This window comes from Taudactylus pleione, unplaced genomic scaffold (genome assembly GCF_031769625.1).
Source record: "Taudactylus pleione unplaced genomic scaffold, aTauple2 ptg000331l, whole genome shotgun sequence".
Taxonomy (NCBI): Eukaryota; Metazoa; Chordata; class Amphibia; order Anura; family Myobatrachidae; genus Taudactylus; species Taudactylus pleione.
In genome coordinates, this window is record NW_028284732.1 from 4,491,782 (window position 1) to 4,519,283 (window position 27,502).

Here is a 27,502-nt window from a genome sequence, read left to right on the forward strand (position 1 = left end):
CAGGGATCGGCTGGATGGAGTATTATATGCATGCAGGGATCGGCTGAATGTAGTAATATATGCATGCATGGACAGGTGCTCAGAAAGAAGCCTGTCCCTGTGATTTGTAAGAAGTGATATGATCACTAATGACTTTTTTCGATTTCTAAGAAACCTTTAGCCATGGCATTTAACATTATCCTGAAATTTTCCAGGTCTTCACTATGTGGGGCAGATGCATGAAGGGGGAATGTTGCGTGTAATCATGGACCAATTAACAGAAGGACAGCTTCAGTGGAACCGTTTGGGAAATCAATATGACTCAGTCATACTAGGCCACAGGGTGTACCGGCTTTATGCAGGAAAAACAGAATTTCCGGACGCACTGAAGAAGCAATTCCCAGGAGAAGAGGAAGCCATTGACAAGTTCACAGCTTTGATGAAGGTAATGAAATGTTATTGGTTTTACTTAAATTATAGTTGTATCTCAGATATAGGAAAAATATTTTTAGCTATGCTTTGTTAGTTTAGTTAGTCATGCTATTCCTTAAATTTATATGAGCAATGTGACATACCAAAACTAGTTATATCCAGCATAATATCTGCCCTGTACTTCTCTTTACACTTGGCATTTTAAAAGATCTGCTTGGAAAAATTATTTTATCCTTTTTTTTTATCAACTGGGAATAGGAAGTATAGATGAACAGAACTGAGACAAAGTTGGACTCAGTGGGATAGACCATTTCACAGAAGTGATGGAATATTTGAGTTCTCGTTTGTCATTCCAAACTTGTGTTTGTGGAAAGGTTTATGAATACAGTTGGGATGATGACCATCAATTTGTTCTGCTATATTGTGTAGTTGGGGAGGGATCATTCTCTGTCTCACTCTTCTATAGAAAAAAGATGTGTAACAGAGAAGCTAAAGTGACTGGCTTGGTTCATAGTAGATTTAACAAAAACGAAAAAACATTATTTAAAAAATTGTTTGTGTTGATTATATCCAGTAATGTTACAGCTAGTTTTAAATGATCTCTTTTGCTATTTAGGCTTTTTGACCCTTATCAGCTGCCCTGACCATGTCTAGTTCTGGCCACACAGATGACTTAAAGCAAATTGTCTGAATATTGATGGATGTGCAACCTAAAGTATTGTCTGAGAATGACTGTACAGAAATTGGTCATGGATTAAATGTATTAAGCACCACGTTTCAAAGTCGGCGCGTCTTGGGTAGTTTTGTCTGCTGGATTTACAAGGGCAATAATATTATTTACAAAACTAGGTGTGCTTTGTATTTAATAATATTGCCCTTTTAAATCCAGAAGCCAAAACTGTAGAAGATGTGGTGGCTTTGAAAAGAGCTACTTACTAAATTTACCCCCAAATCGCTAGCCTACATTAGGCCAGATAGAATATGTCTTCTGATTTTTGCAGATTGTAATTAATACTTCATGATCTATAACAATCGGTGTTCCTTATAATAATCCCGGTTTCACTAGAAACTACTACTAATGTCTGTTAGCCTATGGTATCACATTGTAAGGAGCCTCCCGGATCCTATCATGACAGTGATATAGACAACAGTATTTACTTTAGTAACAATTGCTTATGATGTTTCTGCTGACAGAAGGTTGCTCGTCATGTGCCGCTGCTGGCTGTACTAAAGATGATCCCACAGTTTTTGGCCCTGCTTCTCCTGCGGTCTGGTCTGCTGCACCAAGTGTCTCCCATATTCCGGCTAGCAGAGTCCAGTCACCAGGATGTGGTGGAAACCCTGACCAGCAATAAAGAGTTACAGACTGTCTTCAGCTATCTTTTCTATGGTTAGTGAGAACATCTGTACTGATACATGGTACTCCTGATAAAGATTTAGCATGGAGGAAACTTCATAACTAGCATTACCAATTGCACTACATAATAACTAGAAAAAGTCACAGGAATCCACAGTGGAGTAAAGCATAGGGATGGACCATTGCTGATACACCTGTGGATTCTCTTTCCATATAATTTCATGATCAAAAACATCATCATTATATTATTTTACTCTCACTCCACATGTACTGTATAAAAAAAATGGAAGTGATTTATATTTACTGACTCTCTCTGAAAATTCTTCCCAATCAAAATCTCAAATTCATTCCCTGTGTGTCCCCAGCCCAACATATCATAAATACATACCCATAACTACAAATAAAGAACAAGCAAGATGTTAGCAGAGTAGTATGTTGACAGCAGAATATAGTAGCAGAGTAAAGCTGTCACAGATACAGTATGTGTAGCGGAATGTGCTTAGAGCAGTAGTCCTCCAGATAAGACGTTAAACCCAGATACACATGTATTGGCCAAGGTACTTATTGTACTGTGTGTGTAACTCTTATACCCTGAAGTAGTAAAGGTGATAATTGTGTGATAATAAAGTTCTCTAGGTGCTGAGTATCACTAGTGAATCAGCTTTCCCTCTGAACTTGGGTAAAGTCAGATATGATAACAACTGCTGGCTTTGCGATAAGTGTAAGTGACTCCGGATGCAGGGTTGCTTGCAGCCCAATTTGTATTTGCTTTAAGCGGTTTCCTCAAACTCCTTCCTCTGTTCACTGATTTCTCCTTTTGGGACTGAGGTATCAACAGATTTAAAAAAAAAAAGTGATACAAGGAATTTTCGTCTCATTTTCTCTGTAAATAAGTATCATGGGAATGTAAGAAAGTCTATCGCTATAAATTTCGCTATTTTTTTCGTTAAGCTTTGATTTTCGCAAAATTTATTTTTCTATTGAAAATGAGTGAGTTTCATGTGTATCATTGTTTTATCGTCAATTTGTTACAAAACTTATCATTCATTTTTTTTCTTCAGCTTTTGCTGCATTAATTGTATTAGAGCATCATAGATCTTGCGGTAAAAAATTTTTTTTTTGTGAAATAAAGTACTTATTTACAATCAAAATTACCATTGGCTATTCTATACACACACAGGCTGAGTCTCCAATATCCAAAATGATTGGGACCAGGGGTATTTTGGATATTTGATTTTTCTGTATTCTGGAATATATACATACTATAATGAGATCTTAGGAATGGGACCCAAGTCTAAGCACAGAATGTATTTATGTTTCATATACACCTTATACGCATAGCCAGAAGGTAATTTCTACAATATTTTTAATCATTTTGTTAATCAAACACATTTTTATGTACATACACGAAATTCATTTATGTTCATATATTTCCTATACACACAGCCTGAAGATGATGTTATACAATATTTTTAATTTTGTGCATTGAACCATAAAAAAGCAAAAGGTGTGGCTATCTCAGTCACGCTCAAAAAATTCCATATTTCGGAATATTTGGATATTGGAGACTCAACCTCTATTTGAGACAAAGAAATTGAGTAGTTTTTTGGAGGGAAAATAAGGAGAAACTAAAGGGGAGGGGATATCTTCCTAGTAACAAGGGATTCCTTTAATTTAAAGAAACACTAGAATTCCACTCGTTACCCACGCAGAACTAGCATTCACCGCACATGTCCAAAACTGAACCTGAGCATGCACAGTTGTTAGTTGTTTTTTTCGAATTCCGATAAAAAATATGTAGTTGTTTTTCCATTATCAAATTCTAAAGCTAAAATGGGAAAAAATATCATAATTCAAGGGGTTTAGCACATTCCCATTTTTGCTGAAAATACATGATAAAGAAGACGTTAAAAAAAACGAAAAAATAGTGATAAATACACAATGTCTGATGGGAAAAAAAGTGGATGTTTCCCGCATTTTTGATACATCAGACGCCTTTTTCTTAATCTCAGCGGCTGTGTGCTATCCTGCCAAGTCCTAGAACTGTCTTTCCCCCTCTCACATTAATGTGCAGATCATCTTGTCCAGCTCTGCCTCACCTGTAACCGTCACTAACTGTCCTCTCTGTAACTGTCACTTTAGGCTGTGCATGTGCCCATGGACGCCCAACGGAGCAATTGAATTGTTGCTCTGTTCAGGCACGATAACCTCAGGAGGGTGCCAGCAAAAATGTGCGATAAGCCCGTAGCCCATAGTTTGGGCGCCCTAACCAGGACTTTAGACAGGTTTAGCCATTTTGCATTTTCTAATAGGGTGTGAAGATGACGATAATTAGTGGGTGCCTAGAACAATTAAATTTCAACAGTGGGCACCCATTGATTATAGCTGCCCACACAACAATTGAATCGCCCCCAATGTCATTATTTTTAATCGGAGCTTTTCAGCCTTATTCAATTGGAACACTCACAGTGTTTCCATGCTGCAGCCTGATTGACAGGCTGCGGCGTTTGGGGGGCAGAGTGGGGGCGTTCCTGGCCCAAAAATGGGAGCATATCAGTGGCGCCACAAGGGGTGTCACCCGTGCAGCACTTGGCTCCTGACACACGGCACTGCACAAAGACTAGTCCCAGGGGGCAGTCCGCATCTCCGGGACCTCTCGAGTAACTAAAATGGGGGTTCAGGCCGCAAGGCCACACCCCCAGCCACGAGAACACAACCGCTATCCGCGTGGCCACAAGGACTGACTTATTACATGTGTCACTTTTGTGTATTTAACATTTTTGGTCAAGGAGCTTCAAGAAATGTACCTTTCTGTAAAAGTGCAGCTGCAGATGAAACCTTTCTACTCGGTCCAGGGACAGACTGGGGCTGTACATTAGCCCTGGCAGTCCGCCCTGTGTGCGCATTCGCGAAAGGGGCAAGGTTTTGTTTCAAGGGGGGTGTACCGCCAGTCACGTGCCTAGCCTCGCGGCACACTCCACTCTCTGCCTGGCCCACAGCCGCCACCCCTTCCCTCCCCCGGAGCTAATAGCATGTATCTGGCAGTGTGGAGTGGAGGGCGGGGGTACTTCCGCCCTCCTTGAACCACCCTGAGACCAGCAGCCCTTCTGGCAAATGCCAGAAGTTGCAGATGGCTAATCCGGCCCTGGCTCGGTCAGAGGTGGGACAAAATTAACCTTGCACTTTTACTAATGAACCTTATCACTTAACTGTGCTATAAATGCTCTCCAAATCAGCAAAACCAGATTATATACTGTAGTGACTATTACTATGTAATTCCACAAAGATACTTTGGAGGAAGAAGGTAGAGCTGGTAGCTTGGTAAGATAAGATAGGAAGAATGACCCTACCTAAAACTTAGTGGTCCCACTAAAGTTTGCTAAAAGCTTCTACAGTTCTAGTTTCGCCCTTGGCTTACGTCTTGTTCATTCCTTTTCTCTCACACCTATCTCAGCTTGCATCTCCCCAGAATTAGTCTCTGGTTATCCATTAACTCTCTTTAATTAGTTTATTGAAGTGCTGATTAAATGACTGATAAAACAATTAATGCTAACAGCGGAAATAGGCATATTATCTATGTACTCTCAAAGTACACTGAAGACTGGTGTGTGATAACTAGTAGTACAGTTTGTGGCGATGAGACATTCCGGAAATTACTTTCTAAAAGGAAAACATATTAATAAGTAAAATGTATTTTTCTATATTCCTTTACATTACCACTAAATCTAAAGCACAGGCTGTATCACAATTATTTTAGACCACAATCACGTTAGTTAATAAAGACCTCTTAGTAGTGGTGTGTCTGCTATTTAGAGATTCACAACTCCTACCCATAAATAACCCAATGGGGTTTTCCTTGTTAGTAAGATTCATCTGACGTTCTCTAAACCTTAATCTCAAAACCTCTCAAGAAAGAAAGAAAATGAAGGTACAGGACTAGGGCACTTCTCCTAAAAAGGTTGACTAGGCGATTCAATTGTTTTAGACACCCCCTGCTGGGTGTCTATATAGAATAGGCGCCTCACGGAACAATTGAATTGTTGCTCCGTTTGGACACCTGAAGCTGTGGGAGGACCCATTGGGGGCAATTCAGTTGTTGTGTGGGCGGCGATAATTAATGGGCGCCCAGTGTTGCAATACATTTGTTCTGGGCGCCCATTAATTATCATCCTACTGAGGGTGCAAACAGAAATCCTGTCGCTGGCGGCTATCACTCTCAGACGGAGCAACAATTGCTCAGTCGGGCATCTTAAAAAAAAAAATAGCTGTAGTGTAAACAATTGTATCTCCCCCATTTCTTCTCTACAGTCTCCTGAGGTGCGAGAAGAAATGTGTGCAAAGTCCGTTTTTAGGGCACCCTAATCACATCTTTAGACAGGTTTAGCTGATTTATGCGGCTAAACCCGGTGCTTTTACCCGCGTTAAGTACTAATGGGCGCCCAAACGGAGAAGCAGTTAATTTGCTCCGTCGGACGCTTATTCTTACAGATGCCCAGCAGGGGGTGTCGCATACTTGCTGACATTTCGGCAGGGGAACCCGGGAGGGGGCTGGCAGGTCTGTCCAGCAGGGAGGATGGGGGCGGCTCAAATATTCGGAGCGGGGGCGTGCCGACGTGATCGCGTCATAGTGACCCCGCCCCCCGCTTTATAATGCCAATATTACTGGCATTATAAGACAGGGGGCGGGGCTAGGATGACACAATTCAGCGCAAATCGGGTCATCACACCCCCGCACCGCCCACTTTTGCGACTGGCGAGGGGGTTAGCGGGGAGCCGGCATCCATTCCGGGGGACTTGCCTAGTCTTGCGGGGTGTCGAGAGCGGCACCCGATTTTAGGGAGGCTCCCAACAGTCCCGGGAGAGTAGGCAAGTATGGGGTGTCATCCTGTGCGTGCCTAATCATGCATAGAAGATAAACATCCTCAACTCATTACTTTCCTTTCCAGGTGTCTCTCCCAATGATTCCAGCTTCATGATCAATGCCCTTCTCCTCCATCACTACAAAAGAGGGGCTTGGTACCCTCGGGGAGGGAGCAGTGAAATTGCCTTTCATATGGTTCCCATTATTGAGCGTGCTGGAGGAAGAGTACTTGTACGGGCCCCTGTTACACGGATCTTGCTGAACAATGGTAGAGCCGCAGGTAAGAAATAAGATATGGGGGTAAATTTAATAAAGGCCGATTTGCAGGTCGATTTGAGAGGTGATTTAGCTCTTCTCAAATCAACTCAAATCGAATGCAGTGAAAACCGTTTTTTCACTGCATTTACTATTATTCGAATTGTTTTGCGATTTGCAAAACAAATTCGGTTTGAGTCGGTTTTGAACGGTGATTTGCTGTTCGATTTGGCATGCTTATGTCCAAATCGAACGGCAAATCACACTTCAAAACGTCCTGCAAATCCCCGACACGTTAGAACTGCTTCATGTTTTCACTTTCAGCATGAGCAGTTCGTTCTCACACAGATACATGCAGACATCAGTGAGATGCCTGCATGTATCTGGCTGGAAAAAGTGTCTAAAGAGTTAAAATTAAAAAAAAAACCATAAGGTCCCCCCCAAAAAACAGAACCATACCCGGACTGCTGAAACCCAGGTCTGGTTGACTAAGTACAGGGAAAAAATTACGTAGGGTCTCCCTGTACTCAGTACAACCAGCCCCACCTCTCAGCCAATGAACGGCTCCTCCATTGAACTCAATGGTGGGAACCGCGGGATAAACTTTAGTAACCCTGCGACTCCCACCATTGAATACAATGGAAGAGCCGTTCATTGGCTGAGAGGCGGGGCCTGACCTCTCTCAGCCAATGAATGCACAGACACGGAGCTTCAAAGGAGGAAGCCGTGTCTGTGCTCTTCATTCGGGAAGGAATAATCATTCTGGTTAGAATGATTATTCTTTAATACGATGGTTGGGTTTTTCGTTTTCTTATTTTAACCCATGGATGCCTACTGGACAAGGGGACCACTGGAGGTAATATACTGTAGGTGAGTATGTGTGAGTGTGTATGTAGTAAATATATACTGTGTAAGGTGTGTGTGTGTTTCTTGCAACGTTTCTTTACAGGTGAACTACAGGTCCCAGTGGGCCCTTAATGCCCCGCATGCTGGTACTTGTGGCTCTCCAAGTACCAGCATGCGGGGGAGGCTTGCGGGGACCTGCAGTTCTACTGGAAAGACAATGTTTTATTACTTCTCTTAGCGGGGATAGCCCCGGGCTATCAGCCTAGGCTAGGTGTGCCCTGGAGAGGGAGACCCCTTTTTTTGAAGGGGTCTCCAACTCCCCAGGGATCCTTGGCCTGGGCTGACTAGTGGTCAGGGCTGATGCTGCGGCTGGGGGGGGGGGGTGATAGGGCTCCCCCGGCTGTGGCATCAGTCCCCCATTAGAAAGGGTCCAGGGCTGGTTCTGTGATTTACAGGGTGACCCTACGCAAATTTTTCCCTGAGTTTCAGCAGTCTGGGGATGGCTCTGTTTTGGGGGGACCTTACGTTTTTTTTTGCTTAATTTTAACTCTTTAGACACTTTTTCCAGCCAGATACATGCAGGCTGATGTCTCTATGTATCTGTGTCAATCCGACCTGCTCATGCTCAAATCGAAAGCATGAAGCAGGTCTATTCTATTGGGGATTTGAAGTTCTATTTGAAGTCTGATTTTGAAGTCGATTTCAAATCGAATTATAGTAAATAAGGGTTTTGTGTGTTGGACTATGTAAAAGTACCAATGTTTTTCTGATGGTCGATTTGAGGCCAATTTGACTCAAAATTCGATTTGAAGTACGATTTTACATTCGACTTGGCCTTTACTAAATACACAAAAGCAAAATCGAATGAAAATCGCACCTCAAATCACTCAAAATGCAAACTCGACCTTTAGTAAATTTACCCCATGATCTGGAGTAAAAGATGATGGGAATACTAGAAATGGTATTGGTAGAATATGGCACATCATGGGGAAGCTTTAGAAACTTTAGGGTTTAATGAGTTAATGATAAATACTTTCCTGTCACTGCATTTTATTTCCTATCTAGGGGTGGCTGTACAGAAAAAAGATATGGAAGTATGTATTTATGCTCCAGTGGTCATATCGGATGCTGGTATCTTCAATACCTATGAGCGACTTCTGCCTGCAGACATTAGAACAGCCCCAGGTAAGCGAATAAGGCAAGATAAATTTCAGATGGGTATTTGGAACAGAGGGCTCGATTCAGACCCACTCACTAGATGTGTACGCACACAGCCACCGTATGCAAATCCGACCAACCCACAGCAAGGCAGGCGATCGCACGGCAAGGCATTAGCACACCCACTATGCCTTAGCGTGCGATTTCATTGTGTATGCAGACGCCCACCAGCCTGTCTTAAGATGCCCACTTGCGCAAGTCATCTCCAGGAAGTGTATGCAACCATCGGTAACATCGAGTACCATCGGATGCATACGCAGCACTTGTTGACCACACCTTGCCACAAGCACTGCGAGCGCTTCAGTATAATATTCAGCCAAGTTATGTGTACTATGACGCTGCCTCTTAATTATGCACGCCTCTGAAATGGCGTTGAGACGCTCAGACGCTCAGATGACGTTGAGACGCTCAGGCACGCCTTCGTTCGCACCTCCACTCCCCCGTTTCTAGCGGCCAGCCCCTAATACCACCCACAAACGTCTTCTCCTGTCACTCAAACAGCCGGGCTGTCTATGCGCAGCGAGCTAACGCTTCCCGATCGATCAGACTGGTTTGCGAACTTGCACTGGGATGCGTACGCATGCGCAGAATGCAAACATCGGCTGGCTGTGTGCTAACTCATCCTAGCGAGCGGGTCTGCCCAGAGACCCAACACAATAAGCCACTTATATGGCAAAGCCCGTACAGTGTTTTTTTTATTTTGTATAGCACATGACTGCTGTCTCCCTGTGATACATTCTAAAACTATCACACAAATACACTGCAATAACACAAAGAAGCAAAAACTGCATTAAGATAGAAACACACCTGTATGCAATTATATCTTAATCCGTCACCCGACTAATTCCTCAATACTCTAAGGGCCTGATTCATTACCGATCGCAACTGTGATTAATCGGCCAATTGTAGCATTCTGCGTATGCATCACAGTGTTCGTGAAGACTCCACTGTGATCGGGACTGCGATCGCAGTGACTACGCAAACCCATCACAGAGTGATTGCCAGGAAGTACCTACCGTTTGAGGGTGGTGATGGGGAGGTGGTTGGCGAAACGCAGGCGTGCCAGTGCGTTTGAACGCTGTTACAAGGGCGTGCATAAATTAGCCACTGCGATGCCATACGCAGCTTGGGCTTTCACTGTGTGTAATGAGGTTAGCAATTCCTGAGTAAGATCAGACCTTGTGCAACTGTGCGTGAGGCTCCGATGGTACTCAATGTAACCGATGGTTTTGCAGTCTTGGTAAGTATTACGGATGTGTGTAAGGTAAAGTGTGGTTTCTTATGTTAGGCTGCAATGGCACTGCGACTGCAATCATTAGCATATCTTCGCAATGAGACTGCGTGTGTAATCGCTGCTGCGATCCCAATAGAGATCCGTACTGAGGGCCTGATTCAGAGACGCTCATAAGCGGCCGCTCGTTCGCTCTGAGTGATGTTCGCACATCTGCGCATGCGTATGGGTCGTAATGCGCATGCGCCAACCAGTCAGTGCGGTCGGAAATCGAGCGCTCGCAAAATAGCGAGTGCCTGCTAATTTGAGTGACAGGATGAGGCATTTGTGGGTGGTAACAGGGGAAGGTGCTTGAAAACGGGGAGTGGAGATCCGAACGCAGGCGTGCCAAACGGTCAAATCGGGCGTTTTAAGGGTGTGCATAATTAACAAAGCAGCGTCATCGGCCACGTCACTTGGTTGTCTCTTAGCCTGAACTGTTCGCATGATTGCGGTAGAAAAATCCTACCACAAGCACTGCGAGCAGTTCAGACGCCTTTCGATGTACTCGATTAATCTAATAAATAGCGGAGATGACGTAGGATGCGAGCGGCCAGGGGGCGTCTTTACAAAATAGCGAGCGCATGTTTCGTTCGCTCGCTCAGACATAGAGGCATCAACAGACCGCAAAGAACGAGCTCTCAATTTAAATAGCCGGCCCCTTTTTCTGAACGAGCAAGCGCAAATAGCATCCGGCTCTGAATCAGGCCCTGAATCAGGGCCTAAGGCTGCATACACACCTATAGATATATCTGTCCAATCTGTTGGAAATCTGGTCCGTTTTCCAGTGTTTGGGAGCAAATTTCTATTGTAATTTGCTACCGTACATTACCAGATTTTCCCTCTCATCAGACAGATTGGGCAGATATATATATATATATATATATATATATATATATATATGTTCCCAGGTTATGCAATAACATTATTTAGTAAGCTCAGACTCATTGCAAATCCTTTTTCAAACCCCGCCCTTAGCAAGTCTCATGTAAATAGTGGCTGCAACACCTATATCTGCCTCCTGGCAGGTACCAAATTATGACATTCTTTGGCTCTTGTGACTGGCAATTAGATCAGTACAATAAAGGGGCTGAAGATTGGATCAGTATGATAGGGCTTAACTTTGTGCATCAACATAGTGAGCTCTGGTCACCTTCTTTTTGGACAGTCTGAATGAGTGGCTGCATTGTCCTGCTCTGTGTGGTGGGAAAGAATGGAGGAAGATAGACAGAGGTAGAAGACAGATTGTAGCTTCTGCTCTGTCACCATTGCCATTCCCAAGGATACGATTTGTATATTGTGGGTGATTACCCTTGGCAAGACTGCCATCAGAAATTTGGGGGCACAGTACAAATAAAACATGGAAGGCACTCCTAACAATAGGCATAGCTATAGTGGGTGCAGGGGGTGCCATTGCTACGATGCCCAGAGAATTAGGGGGTCTCAAACACAGCTTTTATATTAAGCCACGAAGTTCCCAGAATTGCTTGCTTAGCAATTGGGTCTGACCCACTGGGTGACATCTATTTTTAGTAAATGATATGTGTAGAGGATATTATGATTGTAAAGGGGGCCTGTAAGGTGACATAATCTGAACTGGGCACTGTAATGTGGTATAATCTGACCTGGGGCACTGTAATGTGGCACAATAAGAAATGGAGGCACTATAGTAATGCATAATATTAACAGGGGACACTGTAATTTGGCATAATATGAACTGGGGGCCACCATAATTTGCAATAATATGTACTGGGGCATTGTGGTGTGGTATAATATAAATTTGGGGCACTGAAATGTTGCACTATTATGCACTACTATGTGGCATAACGTTAACTAGGATACTACTATGGGACATAAAATTAACTAAGGCATTACTATGGGGTATAAAATGAATAACTGCTGCAGAGAAAGATGTCTCTCTAGAAACATAAGGGTGGAGCACTTTCAAAAATGTTGCTGTGTGTCCCACAAAGTTTTGACTATGCCCCTGCTCCTAACCCTTTGCATGCCCAGCCTGTACCATGCCTTAAACAGATATGGAATACAAATGTCAAAGCAGCAATGCCGGCACAAATGAGTTTATCTCCGATCACCCTTCTCCCACCAACATACCTCCTCCTCTACATGGTTCCGTACATGAAGACTTTGAGGACACACAAAATTGACAGAGCATCTTAGTGAAGCACGGATATTGTAATGGTTTGCATTACTGCCTCACAACACTGAGGTCTTGTGTTCGATTCCCACCAAGGCCCTAACTGTGTGAAGTTTGTATGTTACATGCTTGCATGAGTTTCCTCTGGGTACACCGGTTTCCTCTCACAATCAAAAACAAACTTCGAGGTTAACTGGCTTCAAGTTCTGACCAAAATGTGGTAGGGACTATAAATTGTAAGCTCCACTGGGGCAGGAACTGATGTGAATGACCAAATGGTCTCTGTAAAGAATTTGGGCTGATTCAGACCCGCTCACAAGCGCACAGCGTTCACAAGCGGGTCGATGGTCCCCCACTGCGCATGCGCCGCCTCTGGCAGGCGCGAGTCCCGTCCTGCGACTGCAGCTCAGTCTCGCGGGTCTCGCTACAAGACGGGGCGGCTGTCGATGGTGAGTGACAGCTCGCCCCGTTTTGTAGGCGGGGAGGGGGGGACTGCACAAATCCAGGCGTTCCCTTAGGCACGCCTGCCGTTTGTGGGCAGCCCTACTGACACCACTAGAAAGGAGTCCCGGTGTGTGAGGAGGGATCCTGTAGGATGAAAGGATTTGGATCAGCTATCTCCATGCCGGAGTAATGCTGAATTGCTCCAGCGCTCGCAGCGAGTCAGAATGGTAATTATCAGGGACCGCCCGGCCGACTATAATTAACATAATGAATTGGCCCATTATTAAATTAATGTGACTGCAATAAAGTAACATTTTAACAGCACATGCAGAGCACCACTACAAAGGGGGTTTCCAGTTGCCTGGAACTACCTCACTTTCCCCCAGTTGAATCATGACCACAGTAGCAGTAGTATATAATGCAATTTTATTAGATCTGCAGCCACAACATGCAGTATAAAGAGCAGAAAGTAGCTGCTGCAAATGCCATGGGCAGCAGCTTCTCCTACCAAGTATGCAGTATCTGTAGATCTGACCACTTAGGGCCTGATTCAGAGCCGCTCGTAAGCGGCCACTCGTTCGTTCCGACCGATGTTCGCACAACTGCACATGCGTACGGATTTTAATACGCATGCGCGAACCAGTCAGTGCGGGCGAAAATCGTTTGTTCGCTAAATAGCGAATGCCTGCTATTTTGAGTGACAGGAGGAGGCGTATGTGGGTGGTAACAGGGGAAGGTGCTTGAAAACGGGGAGTGGAGATCCGAACACAGGCGTGCTTAAAGGTCAAAACGGGCCCTTAGTCAGAAACCAGCAAGAAGAGACAAATGTTTTAACATGAGCTGGGAGAATGTGCACTTAGAGAGCTCAGTTCTTTCTCCTACTGGTTATACTACAGTATGTGTGTATACTTATTATGGCATGTTTAAACTTTTCCTAACCACTTATGTTATTTATAAGTGATAAATATGTATGATACAGAAAGTTTAGACTATCTTCATTACAGCCTATACTATAGACCAGTGGTTCCCAAACTGGGTGCCGTGGCACCCTGGGGTGCCTCAGGGTACTTGCAGGGGTGCCTTGGGTTGGAGGTCAAGTACAAATAAAATTATTTTAGTCTTTGTGATAGGCAAAACCAGTGCTGGCTGCTGGCAATCAAAAAATATATGGACAAAAAAAGTGGAGCCCTATCAACCGTCACGTGACTGAACCTAAGGGTGACTTATAAGCATTAGGGGTGTGCACCAGCCACCACCGTACCGTGTTTTGGGTTCTGAGTTTTGTGTTTTGGATCTGTATTTTTTTGGTAAAAAGCATAAAAACAGCTAAAATCACAGAATTTGTAGGTTTTTCTGCTCCTATGCTATTATTAACCTCAATAACATTAATTTCCACTCATTTCCAGTCTATTCTGAATGCCTCACACCTCACAATAGTGTTTTTATGTCCAAAAGGTTGCACCGAGGTAGCTGGATGACTATGCTAAGCAATACGAGTGGGCTGCACAAACACGTGGCCCATCTAGGAGTGACACTGCAGTGGCAGACATGATGGCAGTTTGAAAAACTAGGCCCCAAACAGTACATAATGCAAAGAAAAAAAAGAGGTGCAAGATGGAATTGTCCTTGGGCCCTCCCACCCACCATTATGTTGTATAAACAGGACATGCACACTTTAACAAACCAATCATTTCAGCGCCAGGGTCTGCCACACGACTGTGGCTGAAATGATTGGTTCATTTGGGCCCCCACAAACCAAGCTGGCAATTAATCTGTCCCTGCACAAACTGGCTATACGGAGGCAAGATGTCGTCCTCATCCTCCTCATCCACCAATTCTTCACCCTCTTCAGTGTTGTGTACATCCTCATCCTCACAGAGCATTAATTCGTCCCCACTGGAATCCACCACCACAGGTCCCTCTGTAAGTTCTGGAGGCTGGTCTCCCTGGAAGAGTTGATAATTAATTTTTATGAACATCATCTTCTCCACATTTTGTGGAAGCAACCTCCTACACCTTTCGCTGACAAGGTTCCCGGCTGCACTAAACACTCTTTCAGAGTACACACTGGAGGAGGGGCAACTCAGGTAAAATAGAGCCAGTTTCTACAGGGGCCTCCAAATTGCCTCTTTTTCCTGCCAGTACAGGTATGGACTGTCTGACATGCCTACTTGGATGCTGTCACCAATGTAATCCTCCACCATTCTGTCAGTGGTGACAGTATCATATGCAGTGACAGTACACGTCAGAAATTGTTGGCACGTCCTTCAGTCTGGACCAGATGTCCAAACCGGCCCTTGACTTATGACACAGGTGCACGCTTGGTGCTGCTGCTGTGTTGCTGCACGTGCGGCTACTGCGCATACATTTCGCACACAAACACAGAAAAAAAAAGAATTGTTTATTTTTTGTGGAGTGCACTTTGGGGGTTACACCACCCTTTAACAGCCTTATGGGACACAGGCGCACACTTGGCGCTGCTCATTTGTTGATGCATGTACAGTGCACACAATTCACAAACACAGAAGAAAATGTTTTATTTTTGTTGGAGTGCACTTTGAGGGTTACACCACCCTTTAACAGACAGACGCACGCTTGTCGCTGCTGCTTTGAGGATGCAGATGCGGCTACTGCGCATACATTTCACACACAAACACAGAAAAAAAGATTATTTTATTTTGGTTGGAGCGCACTTTGGGGGTTACACCACCCTTTAACAGACAGATGCACGCTTGTCGCTGCTGCTTTGAGGATGCAGGTGCGGCTACAGCCCACACAATTCACAAAGACAGAAAAAAAAAGAAGAATTTTTTTTTTCTGGAGTGCACTTTGGGGGTTTCAGCACCCTTTAACAGACAAGCCAGCCGGCCCTTTGCTTATGACACAGGCGCACGCTTGGCGCTGCTCCTTTGTTGATGCACGTGCAGCCACAGTGCACACAATTCACAAACACAGAAAACAATTCCTCCACCATTCTGTCAGTGGTGACAGTATCATATGCAGTGACAGTAGACATGTCAGAAATTGACATTGTTGGCACGTCCTTCAGTCCGGACCAGATGCCCAAACTGGCCCTTGACTTATGACACAGGCGCACGCTTGGCGCTGCTGCTGTGTTGATGCACGTGCGGCTTCTGCGCATACATTTCGCGCACAAACACAGAAAAAAAAGAATTGTTTATTTTTTGTGGAGTGCACTTTGGGGGTTACACCACCTTTTAACGGACAAGCCAGCCGGCCCTTTACTTATGACACAGGCGCACGCTTGGTGCTGCTCCTTTTTTGATGCACGTGCAGCCACAGTGCACACAATTCACAAACACAGAAAATAATTCCTCCACCACTCTGTCAGTGGTAACAGTATAATTTGCAGTGACAGTAGACATGTCAGAAATTGACATTGTTGGCACGTCCTTCAGTCCGGACCAGATGTCCAAACCGGCCCTTGACTTATGACACAGGCGCACGCTTGGCGCTGCTGCTGTGTTGATGCACATGCGGCTACTGTGCATACATTTCGCACACAAACACAGAAAAAAAAGAATTGTTTATTTTTTGTGTAGTGCACTTTTGGGGTTACACCACCCTTTAACAGACTTATGGGACACAGGCGCACGCTTGGCGCTGCTCCTTTGTTGATGCACGTACCGATCTGCCCAGCTATTTTGTTGCTCATGGCGTGGCGTGAGTCGCGCCATGGACTTGTGGTGTGGTGTGGCATGCAGGCCTCTGAGTCACGCCATGGACTTGTGGAATACTGTGGTATTCTTCAACGAAGGATATGCTACGGCATGTAATACAGTGCTTAACCACTGGGTGGCGAGTGCTCCACTTTTGTAATTGCATGTAATACAGTGCTTAACCACTGGGTGGCGAGTGCTCCACTGTTGTAATTTGTACTGAATGCCTTGTACTGAATGCCATACTGTTAAACTTACAGTAAATTGGATGGATATCACATTCACATTCACAGCATTTGCATGTTCGCACAACCAATACTATATTTTTAATTTCACATAATGTACATACAGTACAGTACTGTACCGTACAGTAAGATCTTATAACAGGATGCAAATCACTGCACATACAGTATTGTACGGTACATACGGTACGGTGCAGTAACTGAACAGTAGAGAAGTTGCCCGAGTTGTTGTCACGGTATAACCAATACTGTAGATTAATGAGATGCACGCACAGCTTTCACTGAGATGGGATGAATTACAGTATGACAATTATTTTTTTTTTCATTAAAAACAGCAGCGAGAGGAGTGCACAAGGATGAGGCCGCTCTGTGCGGTTCACTGTAGCTGTCGTGTGGGCAAGTGGTTAGGTGATCACTTTGGTAGAATTATGGTCCCGTGTTCGATCCCTGGAAAAGAATATACCGTACCGTATATTTTTTTTTATTGTCACTGTCTGCTCTGGACACTATAGTGAAACTACTTTAGTAGTGTTGTACTGTAATACTGTAGTGTTTTTGTTTAAAAGGCTGCTTAAAAGTAAGACATTACAAACTGGTTGTGCGTTTAAATAGTGCAAAACTTTCGTCAATGTCTGCGCTGTGGTGGCTGTCTGCTTCAAGGGGTTGCAATGGGATTTCATGCGCATGCTCAGTGGAGGGGTTACAATGGGATCTTTAGCGCCAAGAGAGGGCTCTGTATCACATACTGTGCGCCCAAAGCGCAAAACGCAAACATGCGACAACGTAGATGCGTCTCGGCCTTACACACGATAGCTACGTCTCTTGGACTGTGTCTGAGAGTGGTTTCTGACTGTGAGAGAGCGCTCTGTGTTCAAAGCTGACTGTGCGTTTGAAGCGCAAAATAGCGTTGCATCGCAAACTTATGACAATGGTGATGCTGTTCCAACCTTGCACACTAAGTACGGTAGTAGTGGGATCTGTATGAGAGAGAGCTTTCTGTATTACACGGTTGGCGCTATGGTGGCTGTCAGCCATCTGCGATGGATTAGAAATGGAGGGGGTACAATGGGATCTGTGGCGCCAAGCCATACGCCATGTAGCGCTATGCCATCACTGAGCATGCGCAGTTGGCTGTATTACCTGGAAGGTTAAACTTATTTTTTTTATTATTATTAGACAGTCAAGGTTACACTTTTTATTTTTAATATTATTATTACACAGTCAGTGTGTAATACGGAGATACCACTTTCACTGTGTGAATCATGACCCGCTACTGTATGATCTTCCATACTGTACGCCATGGCATAGCGCTACAAGGGTATGCCTATGGCGTAGCACCACTGGCAATGCATTGCAACCCCGCCACTGGGCACGCGCCAGAGATCCTATTTGTACCGTAACCCATCAGAACTGGCTATAAGTCACCACAGCGCCAACTGTACAGACATTGACGCAATTTTGCGGTTTAAACGCAGAGTCAGTTTGTACTACAGGGACCTCTCTCTTAAACAGAGTCAACTATCAGTTACTGAACACATTAAATCACTAAAGTTTCCAAGTCTGGGACAGCATTGTCATTGACGCAAGTTTGCGCTCTACATCACAGTCAGTATGTAATACACAGACTTCCCTCCAAACTAAGTCCACTACTGTAGCACTTTCTGAAGTCATGAATTTACTATTGTGTATACTGTACGGTTAGTCTCGGAAAGTGCAGAATGGCACAAGTGTGAAAATTCATCAGTACTGTAGCAATACAGACAACTGGGCATGCGCCATGGCATAGCGCTACTTAGTGTATGGCTTGGCTCCACTGGACATGCGGCACACATTCCATTGTGATTGAAACCCGACCACTGGGCATGCGCTGACATTGACGCAATTTTGCAGTTTAAACGCGCAGTCAGTTTGTTATACAGAGACCAGTCTCTTTAACAGAGCCCATTACCACTTGATGGTCATAAAAAATCACTATAATGTCCACGTCTATGTCAGCGCCGGCATTGACGCAAGTTTGCGTTCTAAGGTACAGTACTGTATGTATAATAATAAAAATCCTATTTTCGCTGTTTGACTCCCAAAGCACTGGGCATGCGCTCCACATGTACTGTATTGAATACTGAATATTTTAAGTTAAGATTTTAAAAATAATTTAAAAAAACATATTTTCAAGGTCTCGAACCCACGGAACAAGAAGAGGGGAGAAGCAGTGAGACTAGGCATTAGACCGCTAGGCCACACGCTTCACCCATTACTAGAGTTCTGTAGTTTGTAAAGTCTAATGTCTGAGTCTGGGACAGTGCATTTACATTTGCGCAAACACAGTACGATTTCAACCGCACAGTCAGTGGGTAATACAGAGCTTAATGATTTCAAACTGGATTAGACATTCTTCTACCGCTTTATTATACCGTACATTCCTGATTCCATGTGGAAAACGCTGTAATACTGCATAGTGTACAGAATCACCACTTCTGTCAAACAATCATCGGGCGGTGATACAGAACATACCGTATGGTACATTGGAAATCACACGCATGCGCTATGTAGTTTAGGAAAAGTGACATCTGGTGGGCAAAATGTTGTATTACACGTAATGAAATCAGACGCATGCGCTATGTAGTTTAGGAAAAGTGACATCTGGTGGGCAAAATGTTGTATTACACGTAATGAAATCAGACGTATGCGCTATATAGTTTAGGAAAAGTGACATCTGGTGGGCAAAATGTTGTATTACACGTAATGAAATCAGACGCATGCGCTATGTAGTTTAGGAAAAGTGACATCTGGTGGGCAAAATGTTGTATTACACGTAATGACTTTTTTCATTACTAAACTTTCTTTGTGGCGCGACTCATGGCGTGGTGTGTGGCGCGCCATGTGTGGCGTGAGAGAACGCTGTGATGCCACGTTATAGCTGGGCACATCAGTACAGTGCACACAATTCACAAACAGAGAAGAAAATGTTTTATTTTTGTTGGAGTGCACTTTTGGGGTTACACCACCATTTAACAGACAGACGCACGCTTGTCGCTGCTGCTTTGAGGATGCAGGTGCGGCTACAGCCCACACAATTCACAAAGATAGAAAAAATAAGAACTTTTTATTTTTTGTGGAGTGCACTTTGGGGGTTACAGCACCCTTTAACAGACAAGCCAGCCGGCCCTTTACTTATGACACAGGCGCACGCTTGGCGCTGCTCCTTTGTTGATGCACGTGCAGCCACAGTGCACACAATTCACAAACACAGAAAATAATTCCTCCACCATTCTGTCAGTGGTGACAGTATCATATGAAGTGACAGTAGACATGTCAGAAATTGACATTTTTGGCATGTCCTTCAGTCCGGACCAGATGTCCAAACTGGCCCTTGACTTATGACACAGGTGCACGCTTGGCGCTGCTGCTGTGTTGATGCACATGCAGCCATAGTGCACACAATTCACAAACACAGAAAATAATTTTTTATTTTGTTTGGAGTGCACTTTGGGGGTTACAGCACCCTTTAACGGTCAAGCCAGCCGGCCCTTTACTTATGACACTGGCGCACACTTGGCGTTACTTTGTTGATGCACGTGCGGCCACAGTGCACACAAATCACAAACACAGAAAATAATTTTTTATTTTGTATGGAGTGCACTTTGGGGGAGCACCCCTGATGCACAGATCACACCCTGGACAACACTACAGCACCCCTCTAGGACTACAGCCTTTATGGGACACTGCACAACACAGTCCAGCCAGCCCCTATAGGCTTTGGAGTGGACACAGCCCCTATGGACAACTGACTGCACAACACAGCCCAGCCAGCCCCTATGATAGCAGCACAACACAGCCCAGCCAGCCCCTATGGACTGAGTGGTCACAGCCCCTATGAACAACAGCAGCACAACGCAGCCCAACCAGCCCTAGCTCCCACCCAGGGCAGTTTCTAGACAATCTGGCTTCCAGTGTGAGCATTCAAAATGCACCCCCCCCCGTTATAATATTTTCACAAAAATTTCTGTGTGATTTGATTTTGTTTAAATATAATGTGTGTATTTGTGTATATATATATATATATATATATATATATAGGTGGAAGTGGATATTTGAAGTGGGGGCATAGAGAATTAATGTGTGCACGTGCCGAAGGCGCGCTCCAAAAAATGGGCATGGTCACATTGCATGACGGGTCTACACCAGACACCCCCGGACCCCTCCTTCACCAGACATCCCTGGCCCCCTCCCTCACCAGACACCCCTGGCCCCCTCCCTCACCAGACAATTCCAGGCCCCTCCCTAACCAGACACCTCCAGACCCCTCTCTCACCTGACACCGAGCGGCGGGCGGGCTTTCGGCACATGCGGGGGAGCCGGGCCACAAGGCTGGACTCTGCAGCTTTGATGCTGCAGAGTCCTTCTGTAAGGAGACAGCTCCCGGCACACGCAGGATGGAAGGGCGGGCAGTCAGCAGCGGCACACTGCAGACTCGAGGCCAGCCTTTTCAGAGCTCCGCTCCTCACTGACACGCTAGCGCGCATGGTCCGACGTCATGTCGTTACCGTGCGCTCGTGCACCAAATGGTTGATTCCGATTGGTGCTTACCTAGGGGAGGCGGAGCTTACACAGGGGAAGGTCCTCCCGGTCAGTCTGAGTGGCGTTACAGCCGCCCTGATGCCGGCCATTAACTGCATTATTCTATAATTTATAGATAATGCGAAATTGCGGCAGAGGCAGTTTTGCCTATGTTAGGCGGAGCGCCCCGTGCGATTGCACGGGTCGCCCGCCCCTAGAAACGGCCCTGCTTCCACCCTCCCTCTTCACTGTCCACAGCCGGAGTGAGAAATGGCACCGACGCGGGGACCTTTCAGAGAATCCAAAACCCGCGAGATCCGGAAGTCGGGATGATGACGTTTTGCCTCGATTTCAGATCCGAGTCAGGCGGGAAAAGTCGAGCCTGACTCGGATACGACTCGGATCGGGGGGGCTCGGGGGGGTTCGAATTTCAGAAATCTGAACCCGCTCATCCCTAATAAGAACAATTTACTTGTTTAAGTTTTGCTGAATTTCTCAATCAGAAACTTTTGCCCCAGGGCTGCCGTGGGAAAAATGCTGATACTCTAGGGCGCAGTGATTCTAAAAAGTTTGGGAACCACTGCTATAGACTATATCTATCAGAAGTATTGAATATGTGGGCCTCCAACTGTTGTGGAACTACACATCCCAGCATGTTCTGCCACCGTTTTAACATGCTCCAATCGCAAAACTGTAGCAGGATATGCTGGGATGTGTAGTTCCACAACAGCTGGAGAGCCATATGTTGAATACCCTTGATCCTTAGTGTTAATTATTAATATTGTATAACAGTTACCATCCAATGCATAAGGAGAACGATGTGTACACAATATACTGTATATCCAGAGGTGATACTAGGTTCTTGTGCTCTCTGATTACCCCGCAGAACAAGGGACTCGGGTTGTGGAATGGAGCCCACATCTTGAAGAAAATCTTTCAGCTTAGTCGGGCTGGCCCTACTGCGACATCTAACGGCTTAGTGTGATTGCTGGCCTTCTATATGACTGAAGTATTACTTACACACACTGCACTTTGTATGAGGCAGACTATAGCTTGTTAAGTGCTATTTATGCCCTCTTCATGGGTTGTCCACAGTCTCCATAAAATCAAGGATTCAGAAACCTGCCTCTAGAGATCCCATGTATGCCCTGGTATGAGAGGTAAAACTGTGGGCCTCTTTATGACATCTGGATACTCTTCTTATAGGAGATGTCTCCATAGCTATTAGTAAAGGACTTTTCGGGAGTGAGACTGATCCAGGAAATTTATCCCATGGCCACTGTCAATTTATGTTTTGCCTCCTTTAAGAGCAGCACAATTATATAACGGAGGTTAGGAATAGAGCCGACGGCACATAAACTTCTAGTCAGGGATAGAGGGGTTAATAAAGTTAAAAATGTTTGTTTACAGTTATAGGCAGATGCGATAGGACGTTGGGTTAGGGGCGGAGTTAGTGAGAGGGTGTAGAGAATCTACTGTGGTAAAATCTGCCTCTTTTGAATTGATCTGCGACCAGGGAAGTGCAGTTCCTTTATTAGCAGATCTGTCTGTTGGGATAATTGTTTTTATTCATCCCTACTTTCTCTTTCCCTACTTTATATCTTTCCCTACTCTATTCTCTATACTTTCCCTATATATACACTCTTTTTTCTTATCTAACTTTTCTTTCTCTTTCTTTACCTACCTATCTTGCTTCCCTGCACTATGAGCCGCCCCCAGCGCGCGCGCTCGGTACCCGCCCGTCTGTCAGACGGTGGCGGGCCCGGCGCACTTTATTCCCCTCAGGTACTGCCCTCCCGGCGTTCGGGAGGGTCAGGTACAGCGGGCCCCTTAGCGGACAACGCTGCGGTCACGTGCACGCGGCCGCAGCGGTCCCGCGAGACGCCACAGGTGCTGCCTCCGCCTGCACCTGGTTCCCCGCGGGTCGCCAGTACTAGTGCGACTGGGGACCAGGGCGGGCGGGGATCGGGGGCGGCCAGGCATACTATAGTGCCTGCGCGAGTCGCGGGTGCGCGCTCCGGCCGCTCTCGCGGCCAGCAGCGGGCAGTCACACCGCCCGTCCCTTCTTCCCCGGTGGCCGCTCAGAGGGAGCCGGCTGAAGTCCGGGGGGAAGGGCGGCGGAAGCGGCCACATAAGCGTGCAGGCCGGATGCCTGTCATGGCGCCGGCTTGCACGCAGGCCCACATTAATACAGGCGGGGGGCGGAGACGAAGGGGGCGGAGCCAACGCCTGCATAGTGACAGGCAGGTTAATCCGCCCCCTCTTCTGCTGCCCTCTGTTCATAATGATGCAGACATGGGGTCCCCCATGTCTGCAGTAGCCAGCTCCTCCAGGCCTGCGGGGGTGGCAGCTGCTCCGGCGTCTGCTATGCCTGCAGGGCCTGCGGCACCAGGGAGTGCTCCGTTGCTGGATGCTGGTGCCATAGCCGGACTGCTGGTGTCTGTGGTGGGTGCACTGACACCGCTTTTGACCCAGCAGCCTGGAAACGCTGACACTGGAGGCCCTTCTGCGTCAGCGGCGTCCACCGTGCAGACGCAGCTTGGCCCTCTGGTGCAGCAATTATGCAGGATTTGCGGTCTTTCCCTCGCTCCCATGCCCGCAGCTCCTTCCGTTTCTTTCTCTCCCTCTGCCATCTCCCTTCCTCAGCCCAATCAGGCTACGGACACAGACAATGCGCACAATGCCGCCTCAGTCTCTTCTTTTACAGACGACAGTCTGGAGGAGTTAACAGTGGTCGCAGCCCCGACCAGAAGTGCGACGGCGGAAGTCGGAGCTAACGCGGGCGCTGGAGTTTCCAATGCCCTCGCCAGCGCTTCTGGTGAGTGTGACAGTACGTCTGACTGCGGGTCTACTTCCATTTCCTCTTCCTCTTCAAGCGATAGTTCGTGGAAGGCTAGGCGTAAAAGGGCAAGGAGGTCTCGCAGACGTCGCTCACGTCGTCACAGGCATTCTAGCGAACGGTCCTCTGGCAGTAGTACCAGTGTAGATCGCGGAGTGGGTCCGGAGGATGTTGTACACTGCGCTAATACAGCTGTCACTCGAGGTATGCGTACCAGGGTTAAGCAGCGGATCAAAAAAGGGCGCTACGTAGATATGTTCACCCTTACAGCTACGGCGAAGAAAGCTGCTGCGACCGCAAAGGCAAAAGGGGGTATTGGTCTGGAGGCCTTTAAGTCTTACACGAATTGGATATCTGGGTTCTGCGTGTTTTCAACTTGCTATCTCAAAACCAGGCCTTCCGAGTACCTTAACGTAATACGATACTTACACCTGATACATGGCCTATTCAAGGCCTCACGCAGTACGGCTTGGCGTCAATACGACGAAGAGTTTCGTCGAAAACAAGATCGGGTTAAGGTCATGGAATTGGGTTGTAAAGATGTTGAAGTGTGGATGGAGGTGACCCAGCCTACACGCGTCCTTGTTGATCAGTCCCCTGGGTGGCCAGTTCAACCCTCGTCCCCCTCGGCACCAAGGACAGCCAATGGAGGGCAAAACAAGCTGAAGTGTTACGCATACAACAATGGGAATTGTACCCTTGGTAACAGGTGTCGCTTTCGACACCAGTGCCTTCGCTGCGGCGCGGCACACCCCAGTAAGGACTGCTCCCGCGGTCCAGGAGGAGCTCAGGCCTCCTCTGCAGTACCCTCTGCCAAACGGTCAGGGGCCGGGACTTCAAAGTAAAGCGTTGACCCCCATTCATCTGGATGCCATGGCAAAATGGTTAGACTGGTATCCTGTGCGGGACGCCGCCGCCTTTTTGCGTAAGGGTTTTGCAGAAGGATTTTCGCTTCCAATAATACGGCCTGTCAGTTCCGGGTCCCCTAGGAAATTACGCTCGGCCTGCGATTTACCTCACGTACTAAAGGATAAGGTTATGAAGGAGGTAGGGCTGGGTCGCATGATTGGACCTTTCCCGCAGCCTCCGATACCCGATCTGGTCCTTTCCCCTGTGGGTGTTGTCCCCAAGAAGGCCCCCGGGAGTTACCGTTTAATTCAGCACCTGTCACATCCGTCAGGCACGTCGGTTAACGACGCCATAGATGTTGAGGTCTGCCACGTACAGTACCAGTCATTCGAATCTGCGTTAGCCTTGGTTCGCGCAGCGGGTCCGGGTTCTTTCATGGCGAAAGTGGACATTGAGTCCGCCTTCAGATTGTTGCCCCTGCAACCTGAATCATTTCGTTTCATGGGGTTTCGGTTGACGGATGGCTATTACCTGGACAAATGTCTTCCGATGGGTTGTTCTATTTCCTGCGCGTTCTTCGAGCGTTTCAGTTCCTTTCTCCATTGGTGTGTCGCGGTGGGGTCTGGGGAGACGAGCATAGCCCATTACTTGGATGACTTCTTGTGCGTAGGTCCAGCTGGCTCGCGTCGCTGCAATCGTCTCCTTTTTTCATTGCAAGCACTCTTCTCGGAATTTGGAGTACCTATTGCGCAAGATAAAACTGAGGGCCCAGCCACTAAGCTGGTTTTCTTGGGTATTGAAATTGATACCTTGGAGGGTCTTTGCCGGCTGCCGCCGGACAAGATTCGTCGCTTGCAGGATACTATCCTCCTAGCGTTGGCAGGAGGAAAGGTAACTCTTCGTCAAGGTCAATCCCTGCTCGGGCTGTTTAACTTCGCGTGTCGAGTTATCCCGATGGGGAAGATTTTCTGTCGGAAGCTACAGAGGGCTTTGGTAGGGCTGCGTCACCCGCACCATTTTCTGCGACTGTCGTCTGAGCTAAAGCTGGACCTGGCGGTTTGGGACGTTTTTTTGGTCGATTTTAATGGAGTGCGCGTCTGGCCTGCGGATCCTCAGCCTAATGCTTGCCTGCAGCTCTTCACGGATGCTGCTGGATCATCAGGTTTCGGATCTTTTTTGGGAGGAGATTGGTGTTTTTCAGTTTGGCCAGCGGAATGGGTGCAGGCAGGATTGACCAAGAACTTGCTCCTACTGGAGCTGTTTCCCATAGTGGTGGCATTAGAGCTATGGTGTCAGCGGTTGCGCGACCGTTCCATAGTTTTTTGGTGCGATAACCTGGGGGTAGTACATGCGATCAATAACCAAAGATCGTCGTCGCTGCCAGTGTTGCGGCTTCTTGCTTGGCTGGTTCTGCGCGCTTTGCAGTTTAACATATTGTTCACAGCTCGTCATGTGCCGGGTACTGATAATTCCATTGCTGATGCGCTCTCCAGACAGGATTGGCGACGGTTCCGCGAATTGGCCCCGTACGCGGCATTAAAAGGTGAGCTTTGTCCATTTCATTGCTGGCAGATCATCAAACCAGAATGGAAGATCTCGCACGTCGGTCCGTGGCCCCACGGACGTTGACGGCCTACCAGACATCTTGGCAACAGTGGGAGAAGTTTTTGCAAGGGCGGAGTTCGTCAGGTAAATCTCGTGATACTAATATGGTTGCTTTTGTTTGTTTCTTGTTCGATTCCGGCAGGTCGCGGGCTTATGTTGCCCAGAGGCTTGCTGGGATTTCGTTCTTTTTGCGCCTAGCGGGGCGGAGGGACATAACTAAGGGTTTTTTAATACAAAGGGCCCTTAGGGGTTGGTCTCGCGTCAGGCCTGCCGCGGATGACCGACGTCGTCCTATTGGTCCTGATTTGTTAGCGCGTCTAGGTGAAAGTTTGACGGGCATTTGTTCTTCGCAATTCCAGGTTCTGTTATTCCGACTCGCTTTTGCGATGGCCTTTCATGGGGCGTTTCACATCAGTGAGCTGGTAGCGTCTTCGCGCCGCGCTCAGCCCCCTCTGCTTCGTTGTCACATTTTGCTGCGTGATACGCTGCTGTGCCGTATTCGGCGTTCCAAGACCGATCAGATGGGTAGAGGTCGCTGGGTGTCCCTGAAGTCCTGTCCTGATGACGGGATTTGTCCGGTTCACTTAGCCTCCCAATATACTCTTTGCAGGCCAATGCGGCCGGGGGCTTGGCTTATGCACGAGGACGGAAGTCCTTTGACTAAATTCCAATTTAGATCGGTCTTCCATCGCTGCATACGGCACCTCGGGCTTTCCCCTTCGGATTACGGCACCCATTCTTTTAGAATAGGTGCCGCCACTTTTGCGGCCTCCTCGGGTCTTTCTTCACAGGAGATCCAGGCTCTCGGAAGATGGAAGTCCAATGCTTACAGAAGTTATGTTCGTCTGGAATCATAAATTGTTATACTTTATTCGTTTGGACTTGAGTGCCTTGGCCAACTCGCTGCCTTTCC

At 46.6% G+C, this 27,502-nt stretch overlaps 1 protein-coding gene across 1 annotated transcript in view; it reads left to right on the forward strand.

The window, feature by feature from the left end:
• Window positions 1–27,502, forward strand: part of LOC148509155 (all-trans-retinol 13,14-reductase-like) — a 74,972-nt gene that overhangs the window by 14,165 nt on the left and 33,305 nt on the right. The window contains exons 3-6 of the mRNA XM_088443565.1: window positions 195–424; window positions 1,606–1,801; window positions 6,715–6,909; window positions 8,796–8,915. Of these exons, the coding sequence (XP_088299691.1) occupies window positions 195–424; window positions 1,606–1,801; window positions 6,715–6,909; window positions 8,796–8,915 (741 nt within the window). The remainder of the gene's footprint in view (window positions 1–194; window positions 425–1,605; window positions 1,802–6,714; window positions 6,910–8,795; window positions 8,916–27,502) is intronic.